This window comes from Aspergillus brunneoviolaceus, assembly GCF_003184695.1.
Source record: "Aspergillus brunneoviolaceus CBS 621.78 unplaced genomic scaffold BO95scaffold_54, whole genome shotgun sequence".
In the NCBI taxonomy this organism is placed as follows: domain Eukaryota; kingdom Fungi; phylum Ascomycota; class Eurotiomycetes; order Eurotiales; family Aspergillaceae; genus Aspergillus; species Aspergillus brunneoviolaceus.
This window is the reverse complement of record NW_020290784.1, coordinates 276,055-296,159: the sequence shown is the minus strand read 5'-3', so window position 1 is coordinate 296,159 and position 20,105 is coordinate 276,055. Positions and strand designations below refer to the sequence as shown.

Here is a 20,105-nt window from a genome sequence, read left to right as displayed (position 1 = left end):
GGGACAAGTCGAAGTAAGGAGTCGGTGAGTGACTGGGGAGTTCGCATGGATTTCTAGGTCAAGGTCACCTACTGGCCAGTACCTACTAGTCGAGTGGACTTGCCCAATTCTAACTCCTCGGGTGGTGAGTACCGAGGGGACCTACGGGAGGTGATGTATGGGTATATGGGTGGGTTGGAGATGGGACTGCAATGTATGACTGTATGAGCTACCGCTGCGTCTACCGTCTCCTCTGTGGTACGACTAGTGAGGGTTTATCCCTATTACTGTGTATGTGGTCTTATGGTAGGTCCTGCCTACGAAAGAGCTGGTTGCATGGTGTTTGTACACGTATGTTAGAAGATATCAACATAGAAGTTACCGTATATAGACAACTGTTTGCTCCGTATATCGCAACCCTGGATAGCTGTCTTGGTGTAGAGCATCGGAGCAGATCAAACCCTCCCTCCATTCATCCTTTCCGAGACATCCTCAGGCATCCATCCTGAAACCTTCCTAATCGGGACAACCTCGTGACCTGCAGCAGCAGGCGCGAGAACGAAGAATGCAGGCCTGGGACCCGAGCCCAGAACCTGCGCAGAGAGCTCTGCACCGTTCTGACCGCTACCGCCTTCGGCCTATTCTTGGTGAGCAGGGGCATTGTCTTGCCGAGGTCCTCTTTTTTCATTCATCAGGCCATCCATTTCGCGCTGCCAATATCCCGGCACTTCTTTCACTCTGGAGAATATGGCATTCGGGATCCGATCGTTGTTCCAACAGAATAGAGCATTCGACCGGCAAGAATTCATTGGGAGTTCATCGAGCCTGCGGTATGGTCATATAAAGTATCGCTACGGATACCTCAGTGCGATCGGCTGGTGACACCGGCTGAGGCTCTCGTTGTTCCTTCGCAGAAAACTGCGATGAGTCACTTCCAATACACTCGCCATCACGAAGATCATAGCAAATGACGAGTCTCTCAGCCACTTGTGATACTCTGGTTCGAAGCCGCTTGGAGCTTATGTTCAAGAACCTGGTCAAACAAAATCGTGCTGTGGTGCAAAGTTCACCCATTCCGTAAAATCCATGCCACTTAGATTCAACTCCTGGTCAACATCGGGAAACATACTGCCAAAAGTCGGATCAGTGAACAGTTGATCGTTGAATGGCATTACGATAGGGGGCGCCGGTCCCGCCGTTCGACCGGTCGCGGCACTCGTATACGCAGGCGAACACAGCCGGTTCACAACTTCCAGGCAGCGAACAGCAAGTCGATTGTTGCTGAGTGAAGGATGAATGAGTAGTTTCTTGGTGGCTTCTATGTCTTGGAGCCATGCAGGAGCGTCTGCACTAGTGGGATCAGTCATGAGCATGATAATCGGAATCAAGCCGGCCTGAAAGAGGAAGTATCTGTCGAATAAGTTAGTCAACCATAGGCAACCCCAAAAGCAGAGTTCGTAAACATACAGCATGTACCAGGCTCCAATTCTCGTGCAGACATGATTGTTCACAAAGTCGGTGATGGACGAAATGGAAAGTCTAGCATTTCGAAGACAGAGCTTCCGGCAGTCAACCTCGAAAGGATCTTCAGGCTCTGACGCTGTATTCTGCTGTGTCCATCTCCGTGATGCCCATCGGAGGAGTACCGGTCGGTAAAGAAGGATTCTCAAGTTCCAATCCCTCCACATCATGCGGTTGCGGACGAGCGCAAAAGTGTCCGATACCGGTAGAGGCGGTTGCTTGAAGTAGTCAGGAAGACCATTGTACCATTCCTCCATTGGCTTCTGGAGGCCCAAGGTTTCTTCCGCTGTGAGACTGGGTCCCGAGATGAGGCGTTGGTAGACGCTGTTTGTAAGTAAATGAAACCGAGCTTGGGCTATCAGCCCCGAATAGAGGGTTGGCTCCGTGACTTCGACGGGTAGCGTGGTGGTGGCGGGGGTGAGAGCCTGAAAAATGTTAACAACCAGACAAGAGCCGGGGCGATGATCTGTCTTCCTACCTCGTCATGAATATTCAGGACGTGTTTTGCATCCATGACACTATCTTCAGGTAATAGAATGGGCCGGCCAAACGTCTTCGCCGCACCACTGTCGAATATGTATACTCCCCACCACAGGCGTCTCCTGATCTCACGCTGAAGAAGGCTGATTTTCCAGCCAGGAAATTCTTTGTGGAGACCCAGACTCATGGCCATTCTAACAGCCAGGCCTAAGAAGTTCCACCCAGTATTGGGCTTGTTTCGTTTCTGTGCATAGTTGCTCAAAAGCAGTAGCGCCTGCACCAGGGTAAGGTTTCCAGTCTCAAACACGGAGACCTGCTGTAAGTGGCCTCGTGCTTCTTGGTAGAAAGTGATATCTAGGTCGGAGTTGTCGTCGCCAATGCACCAAGCACCCAGCGCCAGAATGGTGTTCAGCAAGATCTGCCATGCTTGGCCATGTGGCCGGGGTACTTGTTCATAGAACTGTGCTCTGAATGTACCCTCGTGAATGAAAGGGTAGCTTGCATGATAGTTGAGGAAGAATGCGTCCATAAACGCCTGCTCAACCAGACCAGAAGGGGCGGTGTTGAGCAATTGGGACTTCAAGGGGATGGCATAGTTCGTCTTGGACGTGCCAGCGGGGAAGTTGAGGTCAAAGCCATGTTTGAGCAATGTTCGGAGCGGAACGACGCTCGAAGAAGCACCTACTGATGGTTTAGAATGATCGACCACACCTAGATCTAAACGAAACACACACCAAAGTAACCCGCTCCTTCTGGTTTGATAGATAAGGCTGCCATGCCGTCTGTCAGATCACCCACAGTGATCTTATTCTCCGCCCAATCGAAGCCGTCTGCCTGTTGCGGCAGTGCCTCGGGGGCTGGTTCGGCTCGATCGGCCTCAGCCTTGGCTGGAGTGGAGTGCCTGGATGACGATTTGGACGATGAACCTGGTTTAGGCGGCCCATCCTGGTCATACAAAAGGGAGCGAACCGTCGCATCCAGATCACCTCCCGGAAACAGCCTCCCTAGGGCTGTTTCGAACGCCTGTAAGCGATCTTCCACATAGGTCAAATGTCTATGTGGACCTTTATTAGCGGGTTTCGCAGCATGTGAGGAAAGCTAAACAGATGCTTACTGTCTGGTCAAGGGACTTCTGGTGACTTTAGGACTATAGTTACAGTCCTTGTGCAACTGCTTGCATTGTGCACATGTAGGTTTCTCCTTAGAGCACTATAGAGGCGTTAGCGTATCTCATGTTCCTGCTTCTGGACATCCAAAACTCCATAGATGACTGCTCACCCTGGACTTCCGTAAACGGCATTCATCGCACTGCAAATGAAGATCAGCTTACTAGGTCAGTTTACCTGCGATCTGCGACTCACGGCGTAAGAGTGAGAATCACGAGTGCTGGCCATGTTTAGAGCAAGACGATCATTCGATCTATTGAATCTCTAAATCTCGTGCTCGGTGGTAAGTATACCAAACTGATGTCATCTAAATCAGTAGGTCAGCAACTTGCTACATTGTATCAACCGGTGGAAGTCCGATGCCAGACTTGAATCGGCAACATATAAGAATGAATGAATACAATATTAAAGGAAGAATGTATTGTGAGAAGGAATATAATGCCAAATCCTAGCCAGGCCACAAGTTGGGACAAACAAAAAAGAGTGCTCACGATACAGGATGGCGCAGACACCGAAGACGGACTGGTGGGGTATCAGGAACAAAATGAGGTGGCGGAAGAACAGGGCCAAAACTCACGATCGGCACGGCGGCATTCAATGGTCCAGCCCTTTTTGTACGTCGGAGACAAGGCCGACCGTCCAAGTCCGTAGTACACGTAGTACAGGTCCAAATGAGGACGACAGGCCTTCGATAATAGAGAGGGGGGGGAAATTCCACCTGTTGCGAGCGCGACGAGGGAAGCTGCAGCTGATGTGATGATTGATGCTAACTCTTAGAGAGGCTCGTGTGGGGGGGCAGCCAGTCAGGTGACACGCTGCGAAAGAAATTTATCGCCCTCGATTTTCAGGAATCCATTCCCAGTTTCCCTCGGTCAGCCTGAGATCCTCAGGCAGGAATGGCTGGACATCCACTCTTGCTCTTGTCTTCTTTTCGTCAGGGTGGAATGCAATTGATATCTACTCCGTAGACTGTTCCCCATGCATATAGCAAGAGAATATTAGCTTGTAGACCTCTCCTTTCAAGCACCTGACTGATTGATATGTTGATATGCACGAGCTAAAGTCAATAGAGTGGGTTCGAGGTACAGAATGCGGACCAGATGGTTACGATGCTAGTGGACGCTGCACCTCGTGAATCCGCGTCGTGTTATCTAGCTTGGTGGACAATCACCATGTGGAAGAAGCAGAAACTCTCGTTGGTGGGATGTTTCTGCAGGATCTCTTTAGTGGTCCGGTGCGGACTAAAACCGTGACAGCTCCCAAGGTAGCTATTAAGGCCAGAATATATAGTGCAGCCATGCGGAATCTTCAAGCATCTCCAAGACAGCCAAACGTACGAAAGTCGTAGCGCATATTTCACCTCATGTTAGTATGAAGGAAATCGAGAGAATGAGGCAGGTAGTTTCCAGCTGTTGCACCATAATACAAGGAGATAAGAAGTTGCTGGTCAAGGAGTAAATGCTCTGCCCGCGACAATGCAACTGCTATCAATCAGTCTTGGCACGGTCCTCCCGCCAATTGCAGACCCCACAGGAAATTCAATTTTATACAACGTCATTTGCAGCAACCTTCAGCATCCAAAAATTACTCCCGCGAAGCCCAGAAAAAGCATCTCACTTTGCAGCAAGAGGGCTTGACTCCAACTGCGCTCGCTCATCTCTACCTGCAGACTTATACCCATTACCGAGCGACCTCCCCCCCTCCGAAGCGATACAGCCATGCCCACTCAACCGCCCCTCCCTCCCCTCCTGGCACCCTACGTATCGTCTTTACCCCCCTCATCTCTCATCGTTCTCTCCACCGTCCTCGGCGCTCAGGGCAATTGGCTCACCTTACGATATCTCTACGCCGCACTGAATGCATCACTCACCTCCGACGCTGCGCTAAGTTTCGGCGAAGGTCATAATAGGAAGAAACAAAAGGTGGTGCTCGTGAGCTTCCTGCGAGGTTGGGAATTTTGGCGCGCGGAAGCAAAAAGATTGGTATGTTTTTTTTCCCGGAAGCAACACCCCCAACCCAGCAAGAACCTCGAAGATTAGTGGAAAATCTCTTGTGCGGCATGAAAAAGAATGCTAAAACGACAATACAAAATTTCCAGGGCTTGGATCTCGCCCGTCTCACAGACAAGCGCCAATTTGCCTTTGTCGATGGCTTATCCGAACTCTTCGCCGGTCCGCGCACGACGCCGACGCCGTCCACCCCCCAGACCACCACCCAAACCACTCCTCCCTCCCTAGCACCCTCACCCCGCGGCGGCCCTGTTCCTCAGCGGACAATTCTCCCCAACCGATCCGCGCCAAGCCCCATTCCCGCGCGCGGGCCCGCGGTCGCCGCCCCAGCTCCGTTTGCTCCGGTGGCTCCGTCAGCTCCGCCAGCTGCGCCGGCTTCTCGAGAGGTCGGCCCAGTCAAGCGACTGCACCTTTCCGGAAAGGGGCCTGCAGCTCTTGACAGACTCGAGAAGGATATCGCGGCGGTGGTGGGGCATCTGAACGGGAGGGCGGCGGCTTCGGCGGAGGGAGAGGACGATTCCGAGGTGCTGTTAGTCCTCGACCAACCGGACCTGCTTCTAGCCGCGACGGGTCCCGGCAAGGAGATTGGAGCTACGGAAATGACTGAGTGGGTGATGGGCCTACAACAGGTGCGTCTTCTCGATCGGCTCATTCAGGTTGTGATGATGATGATGATGCGTGCGCTAACCATGTTACGTTCTTGTGGGAATATAGTACGTCCATGCTACGGTCATGACCCTCGCGGCAGACTTGCCCTTGATACACAACGCCTCGGCGGCTGGGCATCAGATGCCAACGCCGCTGGAGACCGAACACGCCGCGTTTGCGATCGGTTCGGCCCACCGCGCGCATCTGGTGATGCAGTTGCGGGATCTGGATACGGGGGCCGCGCGGGATGTGAGTGGGGTTCTCAGGGTAAGTAAAGGAGGCGCGTGGGGACAGAGCGACAACACCGATGCCAACGGGAATTGGGAAGAGAAGGAGGCTTTGTACTTCGTGCAAAGAGATGGTGGAGTCAACGTCTTCGGACGCGGGGAGTAGGGGGTGCAGTGTCAGTGGGACCAGGGTGGTTTGGGGGCGGAGGCGTTCGGGCGCATTCAATCAAAAAGCATAGAATGGTAGATTGATTCGTTTCGCAAGTTGATAGGCAGTGCAGTGCAAGGATAGATACGTTTCGGTAAGCTTGGCAATCGGAATTTTAAGTAGACAGATCACATTGGATGAATGTCTCAACTCTGCGTCTGTCTCGACATGGGATATCCGGCAGCCATAAACAAGTCAAGGAAATTCATGCATTGCTTTCCCTTCTGCTTTTTTTTTCTTCGTGAACAACACAGGACCCCCCACGGAAAGAGAGTCCGTTCTTTTCATTTGTCGTCAATATGTGCCATTTTTCTCTCTTTCTCTAGAACAGAAATGCTATGACGGCAAAAAAAAGTGAAAAGACCGTCCCACCACCAACTCCACGGGGGAAGCGCCTTTTTTCGCCTTGCACTGAAACCGGTTCACTTCATATGCTCGGCCTTTGTCATACCAGCCCTCTCCAGCCTCCGAGAACGAATTCGCGACGTCGAACAATTAACTTAGTTGCTGCTCGAGGTGGCGCCACGGGCACCCTTGGGGACACCGGTCTGGAAGCCGTTGTGGAAGCGGCGGTGGACCTCCTTGAGGTGGCGCATTCTGCCGGTACCGGTGGTCTTTCTGCGCTTGGCCTTCTCGCTCCAGTTGACTATATGAAATCATAGATTCGTAAGCCAACAGTCTTTCTTAAAAATACCAAAACATGATCTGTGATTCGGAGTGGTGGGTGGGAATCTTCCGGTGCTCGAGGAGGTTGGTTTTTGCTTCTCCCATTGTCGAATCAAGCACGCACGAAGGCCCGGTGTTGTATCAAGGATAGGGTGGAGTAATCGGGGGAGAGTTCGTACACTTGCGAGTCTTAGCGGAGGGGTAACCGCAGTTGGCACAAGTCGACTTCTGGATGTGGAAGGAGCGTTTGCCTGTAGATATCCCAATGGTGCACAATCCGTTAGCCCATTTCCCATGGTCGTTCCCAGCTAATTCCCTTCAATCATTCCCGGCACACGATCCCATCTCTTGGAAATTTGATCATCCGTTGATCCGCAAAAATATTCCGCCGTGTCAAACAAAGGTATCGGAAGGTGTAATACTGACCACAACGCCTGCAAAGGGTGTGAGTCTTGTTGTGGCGCTTGCCAAAGCTGGAGGTACCCTTCGCTGTAATCGGTGTCAGTGGGCTGTCACATTTTGTCGTCGCCGAGGGACCGGTCGGAAACGGTAGTATATCATGTTGGTAACGTACTCATCTTGAATTAGGGGAACTAAAAGTGAAGCAAAATAGTCAGCGAAAAAATGTCCGTCCAGCAGATATCCAAAAACACGATTATCCGACAAAAATAACCTACCTGGCGATTCCGTTGAAGGGCTGGTTGTCGTTGTCGTCGTCGCTGGGCGTATCGAAAGTTGCGCTGGGATCTGGGGTGGTGTCGCTTAGCGAGTTGTGGTTTCCAGGGCTTGTGCCCTGGTCCCGTGATCCCGTGACTTTCCGCCTTCTTGAAAGATGTCTTTTGTGTCACGTGCCGGGCTCTCGATCTTGTCGCGGCTCCACTTACTGTGCTATCCGGGTAGCTAACCCGAGACTGGACTAGCGCCCTATAATTTAGTTGTTGTTTCCATCGATGGGTCATTTCCATGTCTTCCTCCTTGATGGTCGGAATGGTCGTTGCATTCAAATACCATACAATCAATATATCGATATATCCACAATTTCGAAGAAGGGTATCTATATGCATTGCGCGATTCATGTCGCAAAACAGAGGCGCAGAGAAATATCTTGACAAAAAGCCACTAAACCAGATCATCTTTCCCCCATAAAAGCGGCCATAGGATCGTCCGCAGCAAGCCTGCTTCGTTTGTATGAATCGAGCTCTTCCTCCGTGATTCCTGACTGCACCTCAATCAAAGTTCTCTTCTTCGTGTTTGCGTTGGTCACTTCTCCTGCCTTCTCCAAGCCCGCCTGATCAGGATTGGCGTGGTTCTCCTCGAGGTCACCAGACTGTTCGGTAGCGTCTTCGCCATCTCCTTCCGGTAGCATCAAGATCTGGTCTGCCTCTCGGAAAGCGCGCTTGCCGTCCTCACCAGTACAATAACTGTTCTTCACAGTAGAGAAACAGCAGGCATATCCCCATTCGAAGTTGTGCCACCAGCTTCCCCAAACGGAAGTATGGTTGTTGTTGAGGATATCTTCCGCGTACTTAGACTTTGCTGCTTTCTTGGGAGCGCCCTTGATGGCGCCAGTCTCGTCATATTCGATAAACCTTTCGTTCTCAACCACCATGGTTTCTCGTAGCGGAGTTGGGTCAAGATGTTCCTGACCACCGTATTTCTCCAAAAGAGCCTTGCGCTGAGCATCACGCTTGGCCACTGTCTCGGCCTCGGCTTTCTTGCGCATGATCTCGCCTGCTGTCGGATTCGCCTGCAGATGAATCTTCTGCGTACCCTTCTCTTGAGACTCCCAAGCATACCGCTGTGCCTTCTCGAATTCAGCAGCATCTCCGGAGGCCCGCACGAAATTCTCCTCAGCCACCAGTGCTGCTGCCTGATCATCTTGGGCGCCCATGTCAACCATGCGCCGCGTCTTCGGATCGTATTTCGCAGAGTCCAGATCGAGGTTCAGCAGATATTTAGCGGTGTCTTCACGAATACGTAGGTTGCGAGTCGCGGTGCTTTGTTGTCGGCCCATATCAGACTCTTCTGCGTAGCGGGCTTCCTCTTCCGGGGCCTCCTCCTCATCAAGCTCACCGTCTGTGAGCCCATTTTGCCTCTTCTCCCCTTCCTTGGTAAGTTTCTTGAGCTTCTCCAGTTCCTCATACTCCTGGACCACCTGGCGATATTCGCTGGCGTCATAGCCATTCCACCGGTCTCTCTTAGCGTCCCAACCCATGTTCACATCCTGTATAACTTCGTCGGCCTGGATGTCTTTCCCAGTCCACTTGGCACCGTGTTTCCGAGGTCGACTGAGGCACTCTTTCGTTTTGTGGGTCATGGCGCCGCAATTCTCACAGGCGCCTTTGCGGTACTTGGTGGCGGCTGGACCCGCGCGCTTGCCACGCTCATACCATTTCGACTGATCTGTCGTCGACTTCTGCAGACGTTGATGCTCAAGGTAATCGTTGGTGGTATCGTCATCATCGACATAGAACGGTTTCTTGGAAATGAAAGACGGAATGTACTCGTTGCGTTCCTTCGACGCCACATCGGCTGGCTTTCGGGACATGGTGATGGAGTTGCGTGAGAGAGATGACCAGATGTGAAAAGGGAAACCTCTCAGTCCGGTACTGAACAGATAGAGGAGAAAGGAAAGCGGGGAAAGGACGGTACGGTCGCGCGACGACAGTGAGGCAAGTCGTTCGGCATTCTCGAAGCGGCGGAATCCTTGGCGATCATGGATGGTCTGGCTATCATCACGTGATCTGGCGTAGATCCGCGCCACTGGGCGCGTCACTTCCATGGTAATTCTCGACACGACCTCGGACTTTTGCTCGCAGCAGACGGCAAAAGGTCTCCAGAGACGCGCATTAGCAGTGCTATGGGCATTCGGATTTCTGACTACGATGTCCTTTACTGCCGTTGAATAGCTATGTTGGTGACGGCTTTGTGCCGTCTCGAAAGTACGCAATGGAACCCTTCCAAGTGCGCCTCAATTGCGTGGATCATTATCAGGCGGCCCCGTCGGATTTCGACCCTCCCCTGCTTTACAGGGATACGACCTCGGGCAAAAATGATCGGGTCAAAGTCCCTATCATCAGGGTCTTTGGCGCAACGGAGACTGGCCAGAAGGTCTGCGTTCATGTCCATGGCGCATACCCTTATCTCTATGTTCAGTATGAAGGCGATCTAGATGAAGGGAAAGGTTTGTCCGCCACAATGGTTTCCTGACCCCGATTACCCCCATGGCTAAGTGGCACTGTAGTAAGTGCCGCGACCAAACATCTCCATCTCTCTATCGACCGCGCACTAGCAGTGAGCTATAACCGAAACCCCAACGATAAGAAATTCGCCTTCGTCGCGCATATCACCTTGGTCAAGGGCGTGCCTTTCTACGGCTACCATGTTGGCTACAAGTTCTACTTCAAGGTTTACTTGACAAACCCGATCTACATGACCCGACTGGCCGATCTGCTGCTCCAGGGTGCGGTATTGAAACGACCTGTCCAGCCGTACGAGAGTCACCTGCAATACATCCCTCAGTGGATGTGCGATTACAGTTTGTATGGGTGCGCTTATATGAAGTGTAGCAACGTCAAGTTTCGAATGCCCGTGCCGGAATATCTCGAGCTCACTAATTCGTCTCACCGCTGGCATGACCGTTCGATACGCCCTGAAGACTTGTCGGATCCCTCGGCCCTCCCTAAACAGAGCTACTGCCCGCTGGAAGTCGATATCTGCGTTCAGGACATTATGAACCGCTCTGACGTCAGTGAAAGGTCTATTCACCACGACTTTACCGAGTACTTGAAGCCGATGTCTTCCGATCAGCGACTGGTTCCGAGTATGGCTGGCCTTTGGCAGGACGAAGAGCGCAGACGGAAGAAACGTCTCGGACTTGAGCCAGGCAGCAGTCCGTTTGTCGCCGAGGAGCTAGTTTCCTTATCGGTCGATCCGAGGAATACCTCGCAAGGTGGCTGGATTCACGAGGAAGAGTACAGGGAGATGACAATGCACACGATCAACGAGGAAAAGAGCCACTACAATGGCGCTGATGTTAGCTTCGACAATTTCCTTACAGAAAACCCCTTCGCAAAGAATGTAAAGACCGCGCTCCAGAGCGTCGAGGATTTCTATCCTGGCAAGGAAGAGCTCACCAGAATCGAATTTCGTAGTGATAATGACTTGCAGCTGCCGGAGGAGTCCGATGTCGGTATCGGCGAGGAGGCATTTGTTCCTGCCAGATCGGATGAGGAGTCGTACAATTCGGAAGAGGATGACATTTCGAGCCTGTTGCATGGCGAGACACATGAAGAAGGAATCAACACTTCAGAAGATTATTGGGCCGATGGCTTATTTGATGTCGCTGCCCACAACATCTTTGATGATGAACCAGATCCTGGAGTCTCTGACCCAGATCATGATGTTGATTCTCAGGCAGAGCTTCTCGATCCGGAATACTCGGAGATCTTTGAACATACTACGCCAGCACATGCCGACGGCTTGGAGGTTGAACAAGACATTCTAGATGGCAAAACCCAAAGGAATAAACGCTTTTCGGATCACTATTCAAGCCGCGAACGTCCCCACAAACGTCAAAGATTCTTCGAAGATGCTCTATCGCAACAGTTAGAAAGTCCGACAAAGCAGGTCTTGCGGCAGCATGCAGCCCATTTTCAAATCGACAGCTCAGATACTGAAGACATGCTAGACGAGCTATATGAGTTTGTGGAACACTTGCCGTCGCAGGAGAAATCGTCACAATCTACCATCCGCCCAAGCAAGGCACAGAGCAGGAGGATAAGCTTCCCTGTTGTGAAAGATCCCAATGACCCTATGACCGTCTTGCGATTTAGTCAGGACAGTAGCCTCTCTCTCAAAGATTTGAGGGAAGTTGACGGCGTCAATGTGTCCGAGTCTAACGAAAACATCTCTTTCAAGACCAGTTTCAACGAATCATCATCGCAACTGCAGTCATCGGCTACTGAGACTAGGCCTAACCATGCAAATGCCCATTCAGATGCGCAGGCCTCGGAGATAATGAACAGCATCTATGGCAGCTTCAATGTACCCATGCAAACTCGTATTGGCGTATGGCGAAGAGCCTGTCCCAGCTCGAGCGAAGTCTCCTCAACCCTGTGTCATTTTGGATATCCATCTACTATCTTCCAGAAAGCCCATTACAGTAACGAGAACGATGTACCCGACCGGCCAAGGGATTATGCAGGGAGAGAGTTCCGTTTGGAAGGAGTTGGTATACATTTTCTTCCCAGATTTGATCCTCTAGGACGGTCTGTGGCGATGCTAGGCGACGATAATGCTGTATCAAAAGACAAACGCTCCCAGGAGAAGACTGATCAACTGCTGCGCGAATCGTGCACCTTGAGAGAATGGGAGTTTGCCCCTGTACCGCCCAGTCGCTCAGAGGTCATAGAGTGGTTTGAGAAACTCGAAGAAGAGGCCAAGAAAGATCCGGCAAAACCGCAAGCCTTCCCACGCGAGCGAGTCCAAGCGAACGTCATGTCGCAGATCGAAGGTCCTACGCAGAAGAACGATTATGGTTTCAAATACTCCCAAAAAGGCAAATCCACCAGCGTGGAGCATCAAACGCAGTATATGAGCATGATGAGTCTAGAAGTACATGTGAACACTCGCGGAGAGCTGGCACCAAACCCCGAGGAAGATGAGATTAGCTGCGTTGTCTGGTGCTTGAACTCGGGCGACGAAGATGTTGACGCCAACGGTACTTTGCCAGGTGTTCATGTGGGGATGATTTCCCAGAGCGAAGAGGATAGGCCTGATGCGAAGCTCTCCAAGGCACTGAGGATCGAATGGGACCATGAAACGTCGGAACTTGATTTGATCAACCGAGTTGTGGACATTGTCCGGTATCATGATCCAGATCTCATCACGGGCTACGAGGTCCACAACAGCTCCTGGGGCTATATCATTGAGCGAGCTAGGAAGAAGTACGACTTCGACATCTGCGACGAGCTGTCCCGCGTCATATCACAAGGCCATGGAAGATTTGGAAAGGATGCTGATCGATGGGGGTTCAACCACACGTCTTCAATCCGGGTCACTGGGAGACACATGATCAACATATGGCGAGCGATGAGGAGCGAGCTCAACCTATTGCAGTATACCATGGAGAATGTCGTTTTCCATCTGCTGCACCGCCGGATCCCACACTACTCCTTCCAGGATCTAACAGCGTGGTATCAGAGCGGGAAACCGCGTGACTTGATGAAAGTGGTCGATTACTTTGTCTCGCGGGTTCAGATGGACCTTGAGATACTGGACTCCAACGAACTTATCGCCAGGACCAGTGAGCAAGCACGACTCCTGGGCATTGACTTCTTCTCTGTGTTCTCACGAGGCTCGCAGTTCAAGGTCGAGTCCCTCATGTTCCGCATTGCCAAGGCAGAGAACTTCATGCTCGTGTCGCCCAGTAGGAAGCAAGTCGGTCAACAGAACGCCCTCGAATGCCTCCCGTTGGTCATGGAACCGCAGAGTGATTTCTACACTAGCCCGCTCATCGTACTTGATTTCCAGTCGCTCTACCCCAGCATCATGATTGCATACAACTACTGCTACTCCACATTCCTCGGTCGCGCACGGCAATGGCGAGGCCGCAACAAGATGGGATTCATGGACTACGAACGGCAGCCACAGCTGCTTGAACTCCTCAAGGACAAGATCAACATCGCACCCAACGGCATGATCTACGCCAAGCCGGAAGTGCGCAAGTCCCTCCTGGCGCGCATGCTGGCCGAAATCCTGGAGACGCGGGTCATGGTCAAGACGGGGATGAAAGCCGACAAGGACGACAAGACGCTGCAGCGCCTGCTCAACAACCGACAGCTGGCGCTCAAACTCATCGCTAACGTCACGTACGGGTACACGTCGGCGTCCTTCTCGGGGCGGATGCCGTGCTCCGAGATCGCGGACAGCATTGTGCAATCGGGCCGCGAGACGCTCGAGAAGGCGATCGCGTTCATCCACTCGGTGGAGCGCTGGGGCGCGGAGGTCGTCTACGGCGACACGGACAGCCTCTTCGTCTACCTGAAGGGCCGGACGCGGGACCAGGCCTTCACGATCGGCGAGGAGATCGCGCAGGCAGTGACGAAGATCAACCCGCACCCGGTGAAGCTCAAGTTCGAGAAGGTCTACCACCCGTGCGTGCTGCTGGCCAAGAAGCGGTACGTGGGGTTCAAGTACGAGCACCGCGACCAGACGGAGCCCGACTTCGACGCCAAGGGCATCGAGACCGTCCGCCGCGACGGCACGCCCGCCGAGCAAAAGATCGAGGAGAAGGCCCTGAAGCTCCTCTTCCGCACCGCCGACCTCAGCCAGGTGAAGGCCTACTTCCAGGCCCAGTGCGCCAAAATCATGCACGGCCGCGTCTCCGTCCAGGACTTCTGCTTCGCGCGCGAGGTCAAGCTCGGCACCTACAGCGACCGCGGCCTCCCGCCCCCCGGCGCCCTGCTCAGCGCCCGCCGCATGGCCGCAGACCCCCGCGCCGAGCCGCAGTACGGCGAGCGCGTCCCCTACCTTGTCGTTGCCGGCGCCCCCGGCAGCCGCCTCATCGACCGCTGCGTCGCCCCGGAGACCCTCCTCCACGACGCCACCCTCGACCTCGACGCCGACTACTACATCACCAAGAACCTGATCCCCCCGCTCGAACGCATCTTCAACCTCGTCGGCGCCAACGTCCGCCAGTGGTACGACGAGATGCCCAAGGTTCAGCGCATCCGCCGGCTTCCCGAGCTGAGCCATCTAGCCGCCACCGGCGGGAGCGCCCTTCTACCAAGCAACAACAACAACGCCCCCCGCACCGGCCTGCGCAAAACCCTCGAATCCTACCTCAAATCCTCCACCTGTCTGGTGTGCAAGTCGAAACTCGAGGCCGCCGAAGCCGCAGCAACAGCAACAGGAGCCTCGGCCTCCCCGCTCTGCGCCGAGTGTCTGCGGCGCCCCCATCTCCCGTTGTTCGATCTGGTGGGCCGGCAGCGGCAGGCGGAGAGGAAGGTGACGGAGCTGGAGCGCATCTGCCTGTCGTGCATGGGCGTCTCGTTCGGGGAGGAGGTGCGCTGCGACAGTAAGGATTGCCCCGTGTTCTATTCGCGCACCCGGGCCGTGGCCGGTTGGCGACATACCCAGGCGGCGCTGGATCCCGTGATTCGCTTGCTGCAGGAAACCACGGAGAGTGCTCTGGAGTGGTGATCTTGAAGGCGGGATGGGAGAATTCTTGGGGTTGTTGGTAGTGTTTTGTTTTGTTTTGTTTTGTTTTGTTTTGTTTTGTTTTGTTTTGTTTTGTTTTGTTTTGTTTTGTTTTGTTTTGTTTTGTTTTGTTTTTTTTTTCGCTTTTTTGAAAGGCTCTGCATATTGTATCGATTGCATCTTGGAAACTTGGTGGTGTTATGGGTTGTTTATACTACACTCAAGTCTCTTGAGAGGAGTACACGGGGCATGGATGGGGCCATTGATGGTGAGATCGGGGTTTCTTGGGTCACTAGCGGGTTTGGAATATGGGGTCGCATTTTATATCCTTTGATCTGAATTCTTGATGCTGGGGAGATTACTAAACTTTGGAAAGACAATAAATACCTGGAAAAAAGGATTACACGACTACTCCATAGTTCATTCCGACTGCCCGCCCTCCCGGAACCACGAAATAGAGCGGAATGAACAGTCTGGAGGAAAAGTGCTGAACCAGCAAGACAGAGGGAAAAAAGAGAAATCAGGCGCCCCTTGCGCAGTCTACAGACCCTTCAAATCCATTCATGCGCGTCACTAATTGATGTCTCCCTCCTCCCCCCTCCCTCCCCTGACCAGACCTAGAAAAGACCGAGCAGCGCATTGAGCTTATCAACCGTGGTCGGCTCCAGATTCTCCTCTTCAACGAGGTCAAGACACTCGGATCTAGTGTCAGATTCCACCTTTATATTCTCGTCATGCTTGCCAGGTTCGAGCTTCATGTTGGCCACGGTGTCATAAATTTCAAGCAGGTTTGCTGTCAAGTCTGGTGACTCCGTGGTAGGCAGGCCAGAAAGCTTGGGAGTATCCGAGAGGCCGAAATCGAGGAGGTCTTCAAGCGACTGGAGCTTTTCGGTCTTGCTTTTGGCGATGTTGGGGATCTGACGAGGACGGGATGATTTAGAGACAGTCTCACCCTCAAATAGGCCAAACGGATCATCCAGGACATCTTCCGTTTCGCTGGTGTCGGCTTGGACCACAACCTCAGAAGTTTCGGTGGCCGACTGTTTCTCTTCCTGCTCGATGTCTTCAGGTTCTTCGTAGAGACCTTTTGCAATTTTGCCAAGGATGTGGGGAAAGATCCACGGAAAGCTGATCAGCGGCCATTGATTCATATCAGGCTTCTTCTGTGAGGACTCTCCACCGTCTTCTGGACGAGAATCTTCGCGGTGCTTCTTCAGGGCAGCGGCTATCTCCGAATGCGTGACGCGGTACATGGCAAGCGCTAAAGGTGCCAGCTGCTCGAAGTTGCGGCCACCAACTTCGGCATAGCACCTCTTTTTGAAGGTCTCGAGGTGACCCAGGGCGAGGGTTCCAATCTCCTCATGAAATTTGTAGTCTTGACTCATGTTCGCATGGCTGAGAACAAAAGTAGACCAGACTTCGAATTCAGTCTTGATTTCATGTTGGGCCATGATGCGGAGGGTCGCCGTATCATATTCAACCTTGAGATCTTTGGCAAATTGGTAGAGTTTCTCACTGACTTGCATTTTGCAGTCAAGGATTCGCTTGTCGAAGGGCATTTCAAGACTGGGTGTAAAGTCAACACGTTCCACGGCGTCGTAAAGCTGGCCCAGAATCTTTTTCGAACGATAGATCTTGTCAGGCCCCTTTCCCTTCTTCTCCATGAAATGTGGCCACATGTGAGGCTGGAGATTGCGGGTCATAGCTGCTGGGATCCCAGTCTTGTTGTAATCGACAGCATCCGAGTGCAGTTGCGCTAGTCGCAGACATTTGTCTCCATTGACTCCATTGTCCAGACGATCCGCCCATGCAAGATGTGCATGTGCGATCATCGGAAGGCAATCGTTCTTCATGTAAGTCACAAAAAAGGATGTGATTTCATCAACTGTGACATCGTGATCCAAGTCTGGGGCCTTCTTGCTGGCGTATCTCATAGGTGGACGAAACCAATCCTGGGGTAGTAGATCTTGATCCCAAATGACCAGGTAGTCATCGCCATCAAGATCTCCACCGGAGCACATGCTGGCAATATCTTGATCACCGGTTTGGGGCAATACAACTACGTCGTGAAGGTTGTGCAACTGCGGGACGTCAACAGCTCTAACCACCCGGATGTCACCGGGGTGAAGAGATGGATTTCGAGCCAGTATGCAGACACCTTCGATGATGGTGTATTTCTTCCCATCTTCACTGCCTTCTGCCTCGGGTTGGGAAATTTGCAAGAAGATTTGGGGTAGCGCTGCCAGCTGTTTTTCGAGGGGCTCATTGTCCTTGGGAATGTTGTTATAGTAAAATCCTCTGAGTATACCAGTCTCATCCATACATCCCAGGAGATTAGCACCTCGCTCAATTACTATTTTTGCTTTCTCTTTCAGGTACTTGAGGTGCCAGGCTCTCCATAAGGCCATCACAGATGTCAGGAATGGCTCCCGAGACTTCATGAACCCGTCGGATATCATTTCACTGACAGTGAGTGTTTTTTGATTCGGATCGACATACCTCCTAAGAAGCGAAATTGCCAGAGAATCATTTTCCATGGCTTGATCAAGATTGTGAAGCATGTCCTGAAGCTTATCATGAAATACATTGTCGGGTATGCCCAAGGTCGACAGAACGACAATCAATTGTCTGTTAAGCGTAGCGATGCTGAACTGGGACCAACGAATGATCTCCAAGTTGTTATGAATTGCGGTGAATTTGTATTGGCTCTTGCGAATATGAACCTCTTGGGGCTGAGCTTCAGGAGAAACAACGAGCATGCCCTTGCATCCTCCAAGGCGAAACTGAAACGCGGAAGGAGGGTCGCCAGATGGTGTTTTGATCTTCAATTCTGTCATTGCCATTTGTGCAAGAAATCTTGATATTCTTCCGACGCCGTCAGAGAAGACATGGCCATTACGCTCTACGTCATTGATCTTTTGGATCTGCACAGGACAGCCAGCTATCACCCTGGTGGTTGAAAAGCATTGCCCTAGCCGTGCTGCATGCTTGGCGACGTTGCGTATATGGCTAAAGTGGCCCATCCACTTGCGAATATTGGCAGTTGTGAGGCCCGGCAGCGGGGCAAAGAAGTAAGCGCCGTGTTCACGAAACTGCGAATTTCCGAATGCAAGAAACTCGTAGTGCCTGTCACCGATGACTATGCCATTGGCTAAGGCTCTCTTGATGCGAGTGAAGATCTCGTTCCTTGTGTTATCCATGGTTGAATTAATGCGGCCCAGAAGCTTCTCATCCGTGAACCTTACACGAAGGAATCGATCTGCGTGCTCGACATAACGTCGAATGATCCTGTTTGATATGTCGACTGTGGGTGTGTTGAAGTAGATAGTGGTTGGGGTAATTCTGGCGGAGCGCATATAGCAACAGTAGGGTGGTATTTTCGCATCTGTCACACCCTTGATAAATTTGAGATTGAAGATATCTAGAGGATTGTGGTAGACTTGCTTTTGTGTTGCCACGTGCTCTAGAAGCTTCTTGGCTCTGATATCCTCTAACTCAACCAGTCTTGTTGCGAACTCGCGCGTCAAAGTGAATTCAGAGAGGTACCCATTGGAAATGCACACCTCCAACTGATATCGGACGGCAAAAGGAAGATAAACATAAATCGAGTCAGACAGAGACTGCAGTGAGGCCGAGATCTTGGGAGCCTGGCTGTTTGGAGAGGCTTGCGCATCTGTCAAGTCGATCCACTTCCAGATAGGGGGAGTCCTCTCCTTGCTGCCATCGACTTTGATGTCGTAGTTACTCTCTTTCACTTTGATGTTGTAGTCCTTGAGTATCTCACCCAGGGTCTGAAATTGCCCTAAGTCCTCGCAACCATCTCGGAAGTTGAACTCGAAAGCTGTCCAACGACCTATATCCGGACATTGCAAGGGGTCAATAAGTGACATCATGGGAAGGCACAATGAAAGAGAGTAAGTATGAGACACAAAAGACAAGAGAATACACAGGAATAGGGAGTGAGAGAAAGAAGGCTTTCAAAGCACTCACCCAAGTCAATGACTGAATGTTGCCTTTGTAAGCTGATGGGGAGGCCAGACAGCCTTCGCGGCTGGTGGACGATCTGAGTTTGTCTATACCAGGTGTCTGCATCCCTCCAATGATGGTCCCCCAGGAATGTCGACCTGATATCATCTATGCGCCGCTGATAGATTGGAGGGGAATCAAGGATCGTTAGATGTGAGATCGACTTGGTGTCCGCGTTCCGCCTCTGAGCAATTTCATTCAGCTGCACGAAGGGAATTCTAATCTGGTAGTTCTTGTAGGTTTCACGCATGGAGGTATTCTTATTGGTCGAGTCGAAGATTTGGATCTGAAATTGGACGAGCATAGCTTTGGACTTCATGTCAAGAACTATACAAAGGCCACCGCCGGGTGGATTCTCAACTGTCCGCATTGGTAAAAATATATTCTCACCAATCATAACACCAATATCCAGAGAAGCAAGTGGGATTTTCTGAGAAGCCGCCCAGTGAGATGATGTCAATTGCAGGAAATGTGAGGATCAAGCATACTTACAATCTCTATTGGATATTGAACGAGGGGATGGGAAGGAGACTGGATGCGGTCGCTCGGTGAATTGAGCTCAGGCTTGACGGAAATGGTGGCCGACCGACCACCAGGCAGATGAATGGTGTAGCTGCCTTGGCTCCAAAAGTCCTTAATGGGAGGCGGTCTGACCCAATATTGGATGAGTGTCAACTTGCAGGTGAATTGCAGTGATGGAGGATTACCTGAAGCGTATCTTCCCTCGCGAGTTTCTTTTCCCCTGAAAGTTCTCGAAGAGATCGATGGAGAAAATGCGCCCTTCGTTTTTGAAAGAATGCCATATACAAGCTGCATCGACCTCGTCTGGAACTTGATGAAGAAGGATAGCCAGAGAATCGAACGACTTCCATGGAGGCATGAGGTTGGCAATCGCTGTTTTCTGTGGAGGCTGAGCTTGAGCTTGAAGGGCCCCCCTTCTGTTCCTCAAAACGACTTGTTTGCCTCGTGTGCT

At 52.0% G+C, this 20,105-nt stretch overlaps 6 protein-coding genes across 6 annotated transcripts; 2 read left to right on the top strand and 4 right to left on the bottom strand.

Annotated features, from left to right (window-relative positions):
- Positions 1 to 1,016: 1,016 nt before the first annotated feature.
- BO95DRAFT_466032 (putative C6 transcription factor (Gal4)) lies at positions 1,017 to 3,374 on the bottom strand (the record flags this gene model as incomplete). Its single annotated transcript, XM_025589179.1, has 7 exons — positions 1,017 to 1,389; positions 1,447 to 1,925; positions 1,979 to 2,661; positions 2,715 to 3,034; positions 3,095 to 3,189; positions 3,259 to 3,288; positions 3,342 to 3,374. The coding sequence occupies 7 exons, from the start codon at positions 3,372 to 3,374 to the stop codon at positions 1,017 to 1,019; spliced, it is 2,013 nt and encodes a 670-aa protein (XP_025439948.1).
- Positions 3,375 to 4,864: 1,490 nt separating this feature from the next.
- On the top strand, positions 4,865 to 6,196 carry BO95DRAFT_368555 (uncharacterized protein; the record flags this gene model as incomplete). Its single annotated transcript, XM_025582836.1, has 3 exons — positions 4,865 to 5,128; positions 5,245 to 5,784; positions 5,870 to 6,196. The coding sequence occupies 3 exons, from the start codon at positions 4,865 to 4,867 to the stop codon at positions 6,194 to 6,196; spliced, it is 1,131 nt and encodes a 376-aa protein (XP_025439947.1).
- A 542-nt stretch (positions 6,197 to 6,738) lies between these two features.
- On the bottom strand, positions 6,739 to 7,391 carry BO95DRAFT_368621 (60S ribosomal protein eL37; the record flags this gene model as incomplete). The annotated part of the gene is made up of 3 exons (XM_025582840.1): positions 6,739 to 6,884; positions 7,084 to 7,155; positions 7,331 to 7,391. Coding segments are annotated over 3 exons (279 nt in total), but the record flags the coding sequence as incomplete, so codon positions are not given.
- A 465-nt stretch (positions 7,392 to 7,856) lies between these two features.
- On the bottom strand, positions 7,857 to 9,574 carry slu7 (mRNA splicing protein SLU7). The gene has a single exon (XM_025587096.1). It carries the CDS (start codon positions 9,450 to 9,452, stop codon positions 8,034 to 8,036), a length of 1,419 nt encoding a protein of 472 aa, XP_025439945.1. The 5' UTR covers positions 9,453 to 9,574; the 3' UTR covers positions 7,857 to 8,033.
- A 141-nt stretch (positions 9,575 to 9,715) lies between these two features.
- BO95DRAFT_516472 (DNA-directed DNA polymerase zeta catalytic subunit REV3) lies at positions 9,716 to 15,146 on the top strand. Its single transcript, XM_025591822.1, has 2 exons — positions 9,716 to 10,088; positions 10,149 to 15,146. Exons 1-2 carry the CDS (start codon positions 9,854 to 9,856, stop codon positions 15,107 to 15,109), a joined length of 5,196 nt encoding a protein of 1,731 aa, XP_025439944.1. The 5' UTR covers positions 9,716 to 9,853; the 3' UTR covers positions 15,110 to 15,146.
- Positions 15,147 to 15,688: 542 nt separating this feature from the next.
- BO95DRAFT_394506 (RNA dependent RNA polymerase) lies at positions 15,689 to 20,045 on the bottom strand. The gene is made up of 4 exons (XM_025583696.1): positions 19,840 to 20,045; positions 19,625 to 19,781; positions 19,097 to 19,562; positions 15,689 to 18,959 (listed from the first exon to the last, which is right to left on the bottom strand). Exons 1-4 carry the CDS (start codon positions 20,010 to 20,012, stop codon positions 15,724 to 15,726), a joined length of 4,032 nt encoding a protein of 1,343 aa, XP_025439943.1. The 5' UTR covers positions 20,013 to 20,045; the 3' UTR covers positions 15,689 to 15,723.
- Positions 20,046 to 20,105: the final 60 nt, after the last annotated feature.

Coding starts and splice junctions, on each gene's coding strand:
- BO95DRAFT_394506 (XM_025583696.1), bottom strand. CDS start 20,012: ATGCCTCCATGGAAGTCGTTCGATTCTCTGGCTATCCTTCTTCATCAA. Junction 19,782..19,839: donor CGAGGGAAGATACGCTTCAG/GTAATCCTCCAT, acceptor ATATTGGGTCAG/ACCGCCTCCCATTAAGGACT. Junction 18,960..19,096: donor ACATTCAGTCATTGACTTGG/GTGAGTGCTTTG, acceptor GTCCGGATATAG/GTCGTTGGACAGCTTTCGAG.
- slu7 (XM_025587096.1), bottom strand. CDS start 9,452: ATGTCCCGAAAGCCAGCCGATGTGGCGTCGAAGGAACGCAACGAGTAC.
- BO95DRAFT_516472 (XM_025591822.1), top strand. CDS start 9,854: ATGGAACCCTTCCAAGTGCGCCTCAATTGCGTGGATCATTATCAGGCG. Junction 10,089..10,148: donor CGATCTAGATGAAGGGAAAG/GTTTGTCCGCCA, acceptor GTGGCACTGTAG/TAAGTGCCGCGACCAAACAT.